Source organism: Miscanthus floridulus, chromosome 13 (genome assembly GCF_019320115.1).
Source record: "Miscanthus floridulus cultivar M001 chromosome 13, ASM1932011v1, whole genome shotgun sequence".
Taxonomy (NCBI): domain Eukaryota; kingdom Viridiplantae; phylum Streptophyta; class Magnoliopsida; order Poales; family Poaceae; genus Miscanthus; species Miscanthus floridulus.
Window position 1 is genome coordinate 69,763,134 of NC_089592.1, and position 13,558 is coordinate 69,776,691.

General features: G+C 51.9%; 1 protein-coding gene across 1 annotated transcript; it reads right to left on the bottom strand.

Moving 5' to 3' along the window:
- Positions 1–8,067: 8,067 nt before the first annotated feature.
- Positions 8,068–13,227, bottom strand: LOC136500395 (abscisic acid 8'-hydroxylase 3-like). Its single transcript, XM_066495736.1, has 9 exons — positions 12,820–13,227; positions 12,382–12,700; positions 12,036–12,188; positions 11,620–11,880; positions 11,341–11,430; positions 11,095–11,173; positions 9,502–9,608; positions 8,652–8,773; positions 8,068–8,525 (listed from the first exon to the last, which is right to left on the bottom strand). Exons 1-9 carry the CDS (start codon positions 13,053–13,055, stop codon positions 8,426–8,428), a joined length of 1,467 nt encoding a protein of 488 aa, XP_066351833.1. The 5' UTR covers positions 13,056–13,227; the 3' UTR covers positions 8,068–8,425.
- Positions 13,228–13,558: the final 331 nt, after the last annotated feature.

Sequence of the window (13,558 nt, forward strand, 5' to 3'; positions counted from 1 at the left end):
GTGTTCGGCACCCATCCTGGAGTGGTCGACACCACTGCAGGACCGCTTGGCTCCACTCCTAGAGTGCTCGGCACCCCTCCTAGAGTGCTCGACACCGCCCTAGGAGTGCTTGGCTCTATTGCTGGAGTGCTCGGCACCTCTTCCCTAGCGTCTCCACCACCGTGGATGACCAAGTGCTCGACGACAAAAGTGCTGGTGAAGCCGCTCGCTTCCCCCATGCTTGGACTATTCCAGTCTCAAGTCACCTTCTCGTCGAACACAACGTCACGTGAGACAAGCACCTTGTCTCCGCGTGGGTAATAGAGTCGGTATGCCTTGGTACCTTCCGCGTAGCCTAGGAACACCATTGGTGTGCTCTAATCCTCCAGCTTGGTGAGGACCGGCTTTATCTTCTTGACGTGTCCGATGCAGCTGAATGTCTTGAGGAAGGACACTCTCGGCTTACGCCCATACCAAGCTTCGAACGACGTCTTGCCCTTCAGGGCCTTGGTGGGCATGCGGTTGAGGATGAATACTGTCGTAGTCACCGCCTCACCCCAGAACCTTAACGGCATGCTCTTGGCCTTCATCATGGATCGACCATGCCGACCACCGTCTTGTTCCACCGTTCCACCATGCCATTCTATTGTGGCAAGTACGGCGTGGTGTGGTGTTGCACCACACCCTGATCTACGCAGTACATAGTAAATTCCACCGAAGTGAATTCGCCGCCGCGATCAGTCCTCAGCACGCATAGCTTCTTGCCGCTCTTGGGCTCCACGCGCATCTTGAACTTCTTGATCGTCGTCGCCGCTTCGTCCTTGCTTGTCAGGAGTTGCAGCCACATGTAGCGACTACAATCATCCACAAGCAGAAGGAAGTGCCACCGACCACCGTTTGTGGCTGGAATGATTGGCCCATAGAGATCGCCATGGATGAGCTCGAGAGCGTCCGCCGCGTGATACTTGGTCACCTTTGGTAATGGCAGCCTCCTCTGCTTCCCGGCTAGGCAGCTATCACACAGCTCGCCTCTGTGCTCGATGTGGGGCAGCCCTCGGACCATCTTGCCCAGCCGACCAAGCGCGTCGAAGCTAAGATGGCTGAACCAGGCATGCCACAGCCATAGTTCCTCGGTGTGCCTTGCTACCGGGCACACCGGCTGCTCCACCTTCAAGTCGAGCAGCTACAACCGATTCTGGGACCTCTTCACCTTGGTAAGAAGTCGTTGTTCCCGGTCCCTGATCCTGAGGACTCCATCCTTGATCAGTACCTCGCTACCACGCTCATCCAGCTGGCCAATATTGATGATGCTTGAACGTAGCTGCGAGATGTAATATACATCCGTTAGCGCGCGGTGCTCGTCGTTCTGGCACCTGAAGATGATGGTGCCACGCCCTTGGATTCCCACCGTTGAGCCGTCACTGAACTTCACCGTACCGGTCACATCGTCATCGAGCTCGAAGGCTGCCTTGGATCCCATTATGTGGTTGCTGGCGCCAGAGTCTAGATACCACTGCTACTTCTGCTCGTCGCCCACTTGTCCGAGGAGGACTTGGGCGCACGGTTCGTCAAGGTTTACAGCCTTCAGGGCCTTCCTAGGTCCTTTCACCGCCATCACCTCTCCCTTCTCGGCCTCAACGTCGTGCAGTGCATAGAACGTCGCCATCAGGATAGTGGCCTCATCATCATCATCAGCCTACACCAGATGAGCCTCAGTCTTCTTCTCCTGCTTATGATTTAGGCACTCTCTTGCCCAATGACCCATCTTCCCGCAGCGCCGACAGACGTTTAGGTCGACCTGCTTCTTCTTCTCTGAAGAAGCCTTGCCGCGGCACTTGCCATCGCCACTGCGACTGGAGGAGGCTACCCTGGAGTTCCTCTGGGTAGCCCACTTCTCCTCTGTCAGCAGCAGCTTGTCGTTGTCCTTCGTTGACGTGGCCTACTCCATGCGCTCGTCCACCGCCCGCAGACGGCCTGTCACATCCTCAATGGTGAGGGTGGACAAGTCCTCCACCGATTCACCATCCTTGATCTTGAACTTGGCGTACTTCTACTTCAAAAGTTGGGCTGTAGCCTTCTTTGCACGGTCGAAACTGACGCGCATCGCCTCAATGGCCTCCCACGCCTCCTTAGCAGAGCTTTTCGTCCCCAAATGCTCCCTGTACTCCGCCGGTACAGTAGCGAGGATAGCTTCCAACGCTGATATGTCGTCTTCTTCGTTGTTGGTGCCCTTGTCAACAGTATTCCAGAGCTGTCGGCCTCTGAGCTTGACCTTCATGATCACCGCCCACTAACCATAGTTGGTGCGAGTCAGCGTCGGCAACTGGTGCCGCAGACCTCCCGCACCGTGCGAACAACGACCTCCTGTCGTGGCTGGGTAGCCACAACAGTGCCACTGCTGTCGTCCAACTCCAAACCATCCGTCATCGTCAGCGGTTAGTCCGGCGACGACGCTTGTACGGCTCCGACACCACTTGTTGGCCCATAGGATCACCGGCTCATGTGAGTCGACCAATCACCATTCTTGTCGACCACGACAAACGTTGTCCGACCACACACTATGACTAGAGGTAGAAGATGGGAGGGAGAACAGAGCACACACACATCACAAGCACCAGCGTTGGACGGAGCTCTACAGAGGAGATGGCAAAATTGAGCTCGCTCTCTTTACTGAGTTGCAGTGGCAAACTATATATACAACTCTACCCATCTAGTTCTAGTACAACTGTCATGCTGCTACAGTGACTAGATAAGACAACAGGGCTGACTCTGGCGCCTGCCCCTACTGTGGCTATAGTGCGGCAGGTGAGTCGTTCAGCGCCTGCTCCTGCAACGGCTACAGTACCACAACAGGGAGCCTTTTCGACGCTGCCTTCCCCTGCCGTGTGTTCACACAGGGATGCAACAGATTATATAACAACATTGATGCCAGTGCAATAGCTTATCCCGCCAGAGCTGAGAATGACTTAGAAGGCGATGGCGGCTTTGACACACGGAAGAAAATTAAAAGCATTATCTACCATCGATCATGATCCATAGACTGAACAATCGATTGGATGTTGAGAGACATGTTCATCAAGGCCATCCTCAATGCCATGTTTCATTCCACGATTATCAAGACTACCACATCATCTAAAGGGGTTGGGGCTGTTGAATAAAATAGAGTTTCTCAGTGTACAATCTCATTTTATGATTTTCTAGGCTACTCGTAGCATTTAATTATGACGCATAGCAGTGGGCGTAGTCAAATGAGATGAAACTCTAGCCTTCGTCGATGCCAGTTTCAACATGATTCCATAGCTAGAGAGATGATGGCATGACACCAACAGATTAGCGAGGTGACAGGTGTCACACATCTAACTAGCAATAGGAGCCATCATAGAAGAGGAAGGGAAATGGGACAGCGGGTACATTGATGCGAATGCCAACAGTTTAGCCCGCCAGAGCTGAGAATGACTTAGAAGGCGATGGCGGCTTTGACACACGGAAGAAAATTAAAAGCATTATCTACCATGGATCATGATCCATAGACTGAACAATCGATTGGATGTTGAGAGACATGTTCATCAAGGCCATCCTCAGTGCCATGTTTTGTTCCACGGTTATCAAGACTACCACATCATCTAAAGGGGTTGGGGCTGTTGAATAAAATAGAGTTTCTTGATGTACAGTCTCATTTCACGATTTTATAGCCTACTCGTAGCATTTAATTATGACACATAGTAGTGGGTGCAGTCAAATGAGATGAAACTCTAGCCTTCGTCGATGCCAGTTTCCACGTGATTCCGTAGTTTTGGAAATACTAGTGTACACCCGATTCTATCATGATCAAATCCATCTCTTCTCTCTCTTTATTATAAATATACCTTGATATGTCATCATTTTTGTTTATGCGACGGCTTCATTTAATAAGATTGAAATCTCCCACTGAGGAGTACTAAGTGTGGATTCAGCGTAGAATCGCTGAAAGGTTACTACTCCATCACGCGCGCCCTTGCGCGCGTCGATGGTAAAATAAATAAAATATATACTAAAAATATTACAATAGCAGCATAGTGCATAGAGACATGCTTAGATTTTTTCTGCCGGAAACCTTGAACCTTATGCACAAGCAAAATAAATCCATACATACAGGAAACAAAATTAAGGGATCATTACGAGAGATATAAGGCGCCAAAGGAAATAAATGTGATTTTTTAGGTTACCATACCAAGACCAAGCAAGTTCAGGGAGGAAGAATGGAGCATAGCATGGATTTACAGAGGTGCTATCCATTCGTAGATGTACCGAGATGTGTTCCCATTTCAAGGAAATGAATGGATCCATTGATACGTGCATCAGTGTTTAATAAATGGAGAGATGTGATGGAGATTTAAGGAAACCACGTAGGTTTTCTTGTTGAATCCGTCAATCTCTATCATAGATCAGAAGAGAGCCCATCAGAAGAAGGGACATAGATTAAGGGAAAGCAACTACCTTTTCTTCTCGAATCCGTCAATGTCTAGCACAGATCAGAAGAGGGAAATAGAGGTGACCGTAATGGGACTAATAGAGGAGAGTGATGTTCTTGCTTCACCTGGGAGATAACAAGCGAATGGAGCAGAGGGGACTGTAGCAGAGGCACCGGAGGCCATAACCGTCGGGGCTAGACACGCCGCCGCAGCACCTGTCGGGGGCTCACCGCCGCCCCACCACTACGTGAAAAACGGTTTATAGCAACGGAAGAAATTCTTTGTAGGAGCGGCTGATGATGGAGCTGCCCCTATAGTGATGTGCTCGGGAGCCACGAGACCAGCCGCCCCTACAAATGGAACAGTTGGGGTGGCTGGTGATACGAGCCGCCCCTACAAATGGGTCGGATTTGTAGGGGCCGCTCACTCACCAGCCGCCTCCGGTGTTGCTATTTGTAGGGACGGCTGGTGATTGAGCCGCCTCTACAAATGTCCTACTTATAAATATCTGCTATTTATAGGGGCGGCTCAATCACCAACCGCCCCTACAAATGACCAACATATAAAAAAAACTGCAACCGGTACAAGAACTGGAACTGGAACTGGAACTGCATGTCTCATGTCTGGAGCCGGTGTCACTATCAACTATACGCTGTCGTCAGGAACTGCAATGGAAGTTGTGCTTCTGATCCGTGGAGGCCCGTGGGTGCCTCCTCTCCTCGTGTGGGCATTGGTTGCCCGTGACTGAGACTGAAGGCTGCTGGACGCCACACAAATGGCCATAGAGATCGAAACCACACCTGGATCTGGCCTGCTTCCCTGTAACCACGCTGCCCCTCCAGTGAACGCACGCATCCGCGCACGCAGCTGTCCCCTTCTTGCCTTGACACTTGTGCATGAAGACCAGATCGAAACCACGGATCGCTGACGTGGACATCCTAAACGGCTGGATAGAAGGCCACATGGATCAATGTCCATTGTTCATGCAATTTGTGTTTTCCCTGAACTGATGACACCTTGGCCCCACCTAACATTAGCACGCCCGTTTCAATATTTTAGACGAGGACCTAGCTCTCGTACGCCGCACTCCTCTCTCTCTCTTCTCGCGTACGCCAGAGTGGCGCCCCTTCTCCTTCTCCCTCAGCACTACCGGCGCTCTTCCCCACCCCGAGCTGCGCCCTTCCCCTCCGGCTATAGTAGATCCACCTCCACCTCCAGCCGACCTCCTCCACCTCCGGCAGCGCCCTCCACCTCCACATCCACCTCTGAATGGCACCCTCCACCTCCCCCTCCAGCCGGCCCCAGCGGCGCTTCTCCTCAGTGCCAGCAGCAGCAGATCCGGCGGCGGGTGTCTCTTTTGACCACGGCACGGCGGTGGTGGCGGCGGCGCCTCTTCCGGCAATGGCACGGCGGCGGCGACGGGCACCTCTTCCGGCAACAGCACGGCAGCGGCGGGTCACGGATCTGGCTGTCGTGGCTCGGATCCGGCAATTCAGGAAATCCTTTTTTTTAGCATCACATGTACGTGAACAACCCAATAGGCCAGTTGTGCTTGGAGAAGCTTCTCAGTGGTTTGTAGTTTTGAGTGCCCAGTTCGTTGCAGCAAGTATTTGGTACATTATGTTGGAATTTTTGAACTTATCACCTGTCTCATTTGCACGCCCTTGTGCCATTAAGACTGCAAAATAGCAAATATTTGGTTTCCCTTGTTTTGTTGCTGTGTTTGAACAAAAGAAATGTAATGTTGGATATATTGTGGTATGTCTGAACATATAGCCCCTCACCCCCATGTATTTGAAAATTTTCTTGCTCAAGTGTATGCTACTTTTGAGGGTTGACCAGCAGAATTTTGCCTCATCTGAAGTTAATGAGTGTTTTGTGTCGTTTTCCATTTAAGGCAATGCAAAATTATTACACTCATTGTTTATTTTGACATTTTTTTTCTACCAACAGCCAGGCCCTTCACCTATACCAGTGCCTCAGCACGTGTTGGTAATTTAAAATTTTTTTGGTGAAAAATCGATTTGTAGGGGCGGTTGGTACTGTAGCCGCCCCCTACAAATAGGTACTATAGGGGCGGCTGGTACTGTAGCCGCCCCTGTAAATCGATTTTGTAGGGGCGGCTGGGAAACGCCCCCTACAAATACATGATTTGTAGAGACGGTATGGTAGGGGTGGCTGGCCGAACCGCCCCTACAAATGCCCATTAGCTGCCCTTGGAAATCGATTATGACGTAGTGCACCCGAACCCAGAGTGGGGAACCGCAAACGACCGAGCTAGGGGCGTCGGCCCGCCCGCGATGGTAGCCGGCCGGCGTGCGGCACCGCGTGGGTATATATATATATAGAGAGGGGAGAGAGAGAGAGAGAGAGAGAGAGAGAGAGAGAGGAAGAGTAGAGGGAGGGAGCGTCCCCGTGGTTGAGGCGCGTGGAGCGGCAGCGGCGGCGCTGGCAAGGGCGGCTCAGAGAGGGGAGGAAGAGGCTGCTGGCAGGATGCGGAAGCGAGGAGAAATTTCTGGAGAGCCAATATTTTTTAGAGCAACCACCGATAGGGTAACACATTGAGCAAACAGGAAAGAGCGTTGGAAGTAAATTTGGACCGTAAAATTAGAATCAGACAGATGAAATTTTTTTTTACTACCGTGGATGCCGTGGCCAAAGTCTCCTGCCTTGATATATTAGATTCGGCACGGGTCGTGTACTTTGGTCGGGAGGTGAGCGAGACCTTAACGGCTCCGAAAGCAGGGCAAGGCTCGCCAATGCCTCAGCGACGCGCGCGCCGGCACGGGGCTTGTCGCGATGTCGCCCGGCCGTCCCTGCGCTGCCCCTGCCCGGTCACCACTGACTCACTGCGAGTACTTGCTCGTTAGCTGGACTCCAACACTAGTTTGTCTCGAGCTGAACCCCACGAAAGGACTTGCTCTTGTCCGAAGAGCACCGGCCGGCCCCCTACAAGAACCGGATGCCAACTCACACGATCGCTGAAAGCAGTGACCGAACTGGAGCAGCTGTGGCTGGCACACTGAGAGCACTGTGGTCTGTGTCTCCTTATTTCTCCGTGAGCACGTACGTCAAGTCAAGGTCAGTACGGGACGGGCTGGTACGTACGAGTACGACCGGGTACGGGGCGGCCTTGCCGATGAGCTAGTAGAGGATGGATGGACCGGCGGAGTCGTCTCCGTCGATCCGATGAAAACACAGCACAATCACTAGCTCTTCTAGTCTTCTTGTGGCCTTTGTGTGGGGGCACATGTGCTCTTGCAGACAAGAGACAACCAACCCAGTATATATATATTCTCTGCATCACGGAAAGGAGAAAGGATGCACTACGTACAGGTACAGACTACAGAGAAATCATCAACTCTACGATCGATCCTGCTCTGCAATGATCTGCAGTCTGACAGCGAGGACGATGCCCTGGTTGCTTTTGCACCGAAAAGGAGCTGCTGCTGCTGCTAGCTGGGACTAGGAATCTGGGATATCACAACCCACTCGGGAATGCCGAGGCGCCCAGAGAGCTTGTCTTAGGAGCTGTTTTGTTTCAGACGGAGGCCTCCCAAGCAGATCGACCACCACCCAGCAGGCATCCACCATCACATACACACACTCTCGTACGTTCAAAACTAGACGTTTGACGAACACATGAATTGTATGTATTCTTTTTAGAAGCAGCATGCATATATAAAACCGGACCGGTTGGACACTCTACACTGTCATCCCACTGATTGAGCAGCTATTATTATTATTACATGTGTAAGGGGACCGAAGGAAGGAACACTTGCATGCCCCAGGGCCGGCGAACATTAGTCCACCGGTAGCCGACACGAGAAGGAAGGAAAAGGAAACGCATGCAGAAGGGTAGCTGCCGCCGCCACACGACTGCCGGGGGCCTATCTATCTCCTGGGTGCTTGCATCATTCGCATTTGGTCCGAAGGAGCGAGCTATTATTAGCGCCAGGAGGTCTGATCAGAGCAGATCCTCCATCATGCAGCGCTCAGGAGGCGGCGGCCCTGGTGAGCCTCGCCTGGAGACCGCGCTTGGGCACCGGGAACGGGCTGTAGGTCACGTCGTCGCTCGACCCCTCCACCTGCCACCTGCCAAGCAAGCACCAAATTAATAAACGTCTGAAGAAAATCAAGCAAGCTGCCGATCCAAACAGGAGCTGCATGGTACGAGGAAAGGAAAATGCATGCATGCGTGAATTGAACGATAGTAGATACCTGTAGGTGGTGACGAGGCGGTGGATCAGGACGAGCATCTCGAGCTTGGCCAGGTCGTTGCCGGGGCACGCGTGCGCGCCGCTCCCGAACGGCAGGAACGTGCCGGGACGCGGCGGCGTCACCTGCGATGCGATGCGATCGAACACGACGCACGCGTCAGTACATCCAAAACGACTAATTCCGATGCCGTCTGGATGGTACATGCAGTCCCGCTAATGCTACTTAAGCCTGCTGCTGTTTCATTCATTCTCTAGCCTGCCAACGAAACAAGCATGCGTACGTGCTGGTCGGGTGTGGTGTGGCGACTACTGCTTGTCGTGTGGCCTGTCACTTGGCTGTGCGGTAACAAAGCTAGAGCTAGAGGTGTCACTGATAAGCTAGCGAGCGCTGTCTGTCTCTCGTCTCTCTCTCCCCCAACTGCAGGCCTGGCCGGGTGATTGGTCCCTTAGGAGTAGCGTTTAACGAGTCCACCACAGCACGAGTCAACAATGAGACTGTGCCGCCGGTTAATTGATGCCCTACCTAAAAAACAAAGCAGGGGTAATTGTTGCTGTCCTTGACTTCAGTTGTCTGATCCCAGCAGCAAACGATAACTGGCAGATATATACTAGCTGACCGGCAAGGCAAGCAAGCCACGAAAAACAGAGCTGGCCTGGCCTCACTACAGCAGCACTAGTAATGCTACTCTGCGCTCTGTGGATTACGACTTGTGTTGCTATTATTATGCAGGATATCTATCCTAATGCAACCAAATCTTTTGCAGCTCGATCAGTGATGATGCTTATGCTGACGTCACGCTAATGCCATGGGATCAGCCTGACCTGACCCCATTAGGCCATTCATTCATTACCTTGAATCGGAACGGGTCGAACTTGTGTGGATCCTGGAAGTAGTCCGGGCTGTAGTGCAGGTTCCTGAACAGAGGCATCACCTTCCACCCTTTGGGAATCAGGAACCCTGCAAACCAAACAATAAGCGCGTGTTTAGTTTCAGGAAGTTGGAATGTGGGGTTACTGTAGCATTTTCGTTTTTATTTGGCAATTAGTGTTCAATCATGGACTAATTAGGCTCAAAACGTTCGTCTCGTAATTTCCCACCAAACTGTGCAATTAGTTTTTTTTTTCATCCACATTTAATGCTCGATGCACGGGCCGCAAACATTCGATGTAGCACTTTTTGGGAATTTAGGGTGGAACTAAACAAGGGCTGATCCAACGCAATCAGTCAGGAGCTAGCTTTACAGATTAAACGCCGCAACTAATGCTCATCATAATCATGTCTCCCGATCGAATAACCAAACAACGAACTGCACGTGTCCGTCCACCGTCGCCGGCCGGCTTTCCCCTGTCTGTCTCATTGATTCCTGCAGTAATACTGCCTACAGGAATGGAGTGGAGCAGCGGCCGTCGGTGGCAGGGGCAGCACAGGCGGATGGCTCAGATATTAATCGGAAACGAGAGGTGAAGAATGGACCGTCCCAGCTTGGGCCGACGCCCAAAATCAACGCTCGGATGCAGCCGTGTTCATACAAACAGCTGACTAGCCGATCCAGGCACAAAAATGTCTCCTTCATGGTAGGGTTTTTCAGGACTAATTAATAATGCCTCCCCCTTTTAATGTTCTGAGGCTTATATGCAAGACGATGAATTCTGAGGCTTATATGCAAGATGACGATGGATTCAGCCACCTGGATGATGCTATATATAGGATCTCCACCTATTATACGCTGCTAGGTGGATTTGACTCGACAGAACTTGCATATGAAAGAGTTCGTCAGGAACGTTCGTTCAATAATCCCTTGTGAATTTTGTTATCATCCTTTTTTTATTGAATACGCTCACGGTTCCAAATTATAAGTTGTCCTGGCTTTTTTTTCTAGATAGATATACCTTTTATTTTATATCTAAACATAATTATATTTAGATATGTAGCAAAAATCTATGTTCGGAAAAATAATTCTATTTTTAGAACGACCTACAATTTGAATTAGAGGGACTAGGATATAAGCAATTTCAGTCATTTTTGTGCTTTTTAGGAGTTAAGTCTACACTAGCAAAATTCTTGCTTCAGAGTGGCGTGCGTAAGAACTTTTCCACCTTTGGCATGTTGATTGTTTAGTCTTCCACAACCGTGTTTGTCCTGTATGACTTATTTTCATGGTACGTATATATAAAGAAGAGAAGAGAGCGTGAGTTTTGCCAGGTTCTCAAGTTTTCCCTAAAAGCAGCATGTCCTTGCATTGGGTGTGTACTACCTCGATGCATCATGGGTGTCTAATAAAGGGCTCCTCCATCTGGCTAAAGTAGTTAACTTTGTTAGCACACTGCACTACACTGCTGCGGCACTCAAGGCAAGCAGGCCGGGCACTGCTGCTTCCATGTCCTACACGTGCAGCCTTTGTAGTCGGTCCTTTTCATTTTCGAGCAAGGAAACGTACAGGTACCTTGATAGTCCACGTCCTCAACGGCCTCTCGGAACGTGAAGGAGATGATGCTGGCCATCCTCAGGCTCTCCAAGATAACCTGCAGACAAGTTTCACAAGTTATAGAAAAAAAAATGCAAGAAGGCCCTAATTAATGTATGTGAGGTTCTAATAACCTTAGCAGCTGAAATGAAACAAGAGCAAGGTTCCAAATGGAAGGCCTTTCTCTGTGACAGAGATGTGTGCTGGCTGCATAAGTTAACGTACCAGGTGTGTTATGGGCATCCTCCTCGTCTGCGCCCACGTCAGCGGCAGCCTGCCGCCATCGTTCTCCTCGTAGGCTGCCATCTGCTCCGCCTGCAAATCGACACGGGGGCCGAGGCCAGGACAAGGTGTCAACGATGGTTAGAACCAAACACCGAGCGTTGGTACTACGACTATGTCACCAGTCACTCTTGATCATATATATGCTGTCGATGCTACAAAAAAAAAATTGCTGTGGAAGTGGAAGGTCGTCTCCCGGCCGGTCGGCGCGCTCGATCTCACCTTGACGGCATCCAGAAGCTTCGGGTTGTCGTGGAGGAACTTGAGGATCCAGGTGAGCACGCTCGCCGTGGTGTCCTGCGCCGCGAACAGCACGCCGATGACGTTGTCGGCGACCTGGTCGTCCGAGAGCGCCGCCCCGCTGTCATCGCGGTAGCGCATGAGGGTGTTCAGGAGATCGTCGTCGTCACCCTGGTCGTCGCTCCTCCGCGCCCGCCGCTCCGCCAGGATGCCGCTCAGGATCGCGCCCAGCCGCCGCCTCGCCTGCATGCATGCATGAGCAAGAGGCGGTTTGGTGACATTGTGACGAAGGGATGGGATCGATCTCGAGCGCCATTGATCTGTCGTCCTTGTTTCGAGAAGAGGATCGGAGGGAAGAAGAACAGAAATCCTCGCGCGCGTCGTGGTCGTACACATACCTTGATGGCCTGGCTGTAGCTAGTGAAGGGCACGGGGATGGGGAAGCTGTTGTAGCCTTTTTCCACGATCAAGTAGTGCTTCCTCAGCTTCTCCTTCACGTGGTCGGCCAGCCGGCGGCCGAAGATGGTGACGACGCCGACGTCGAAGGTGAGCTGCAAATAAATCAACAAGGACAGGAAAAAGCCAAGGGAGGGAGACCACCGTCAGGACAGGAACTACGGCAGGCATAGGCAGTAGGCGCAGGCACCACGCGTCCACGCATGCGCGCAACCGTACAGTGGAAGAGAATGAAAGGCCGGCAGCACACGCATCTCAATGGTACGTGCTGGCTTGGCTGGCACTTACCGTCTTCATGGTATGGAAGGTGCTGGTGACGCGGCCTTCCCACCCGCGGAGCGTGGACGCCACGGCGGCCTCGACGTCGGGCACGAGGGCGCGGAGGGCGTCGGGGCCGACCCAGCCCTGGACCAGGCGGCGCAGGCGGAGGTGGTAATCACCCTGGTGGAAGAAGAGGGCCTGCGCACCGATCATGCGCTCCTTGCTCGGCGGGTACGTCGGCTTGAACAGGTGCGCCTGGGACACCAGCACCATCCGCGCCGCCTCCGGGCTTGCCAGGATCACGCACGGGCAACCCAGCACGTGCGTCTTGAACACCTCGCCGTACCTGCATGCGGCGGAGCCGGCACAGACGACATGTTAGCTAGCTAATTAACCGGTAAGCATTTGCAAGTAACAGAGCAGCAATGGCCGGCAGCTAGCAATCATATGCACTTGTAAAAATACCTCTTCAGCCTGGAGGCAAAGAAGTCCTTTGGATTCTGGGTGTAGAGCTGGAGAGTCTCGCCGATGAACGGCAGGCCCAGGGAGCCAGGAGGCAGCTTTTGATCCTGCTCGGTGGTGCCACCTCCGGTTTTTCCGGCACCGACCGCCGTTCTCCGTCTGCTCGCCTCGACCAGCAGCACCAACAGAGTGAGTAGTGAAACGATGTAGATGCAAGCTACAGAGAGGAGGAAAGCCATGTGGTACGGTGGCCGCCCCTACGCTGCAGCTTCTAAGAGTGATCCTTTCAAGATCAGAAGGCAGGCAAGTGCCTTCGCTGTACTTCCCTTTCGTATCCGAGTGTGATTTGCGCCAGTGGCGCTGTGGTGTTAATTAGGCGAGAGGGACACGAGGGGAGCGATCTTGAGAGGATCTTCTTCGAAATGGTGGTGGTAGGAGGAGCCACATGTGTGGTATTTATAGGCCCGGGAGGGAAGTGGAGAGGGTTGTTGATGAAAATAACACTTATGTGGTCCTGATCACAATTTCTAAAATATTAGGGGGTCTACAAAATAAAATAGGCTAAAACCAAGAAGATAAGGGAGCATGAGTCATTAGAGTAACTCCAACATAGCCCCTACTCTATGTTCAGGGGTGAGGCAAAAAGTTGTACTCTAACCACCTTTATCCATTTCTCGATTCCTTGCTATCACAACTAAATAACTGGTTTTCACCATCGATATTTCAGCACTGGCACTACGGG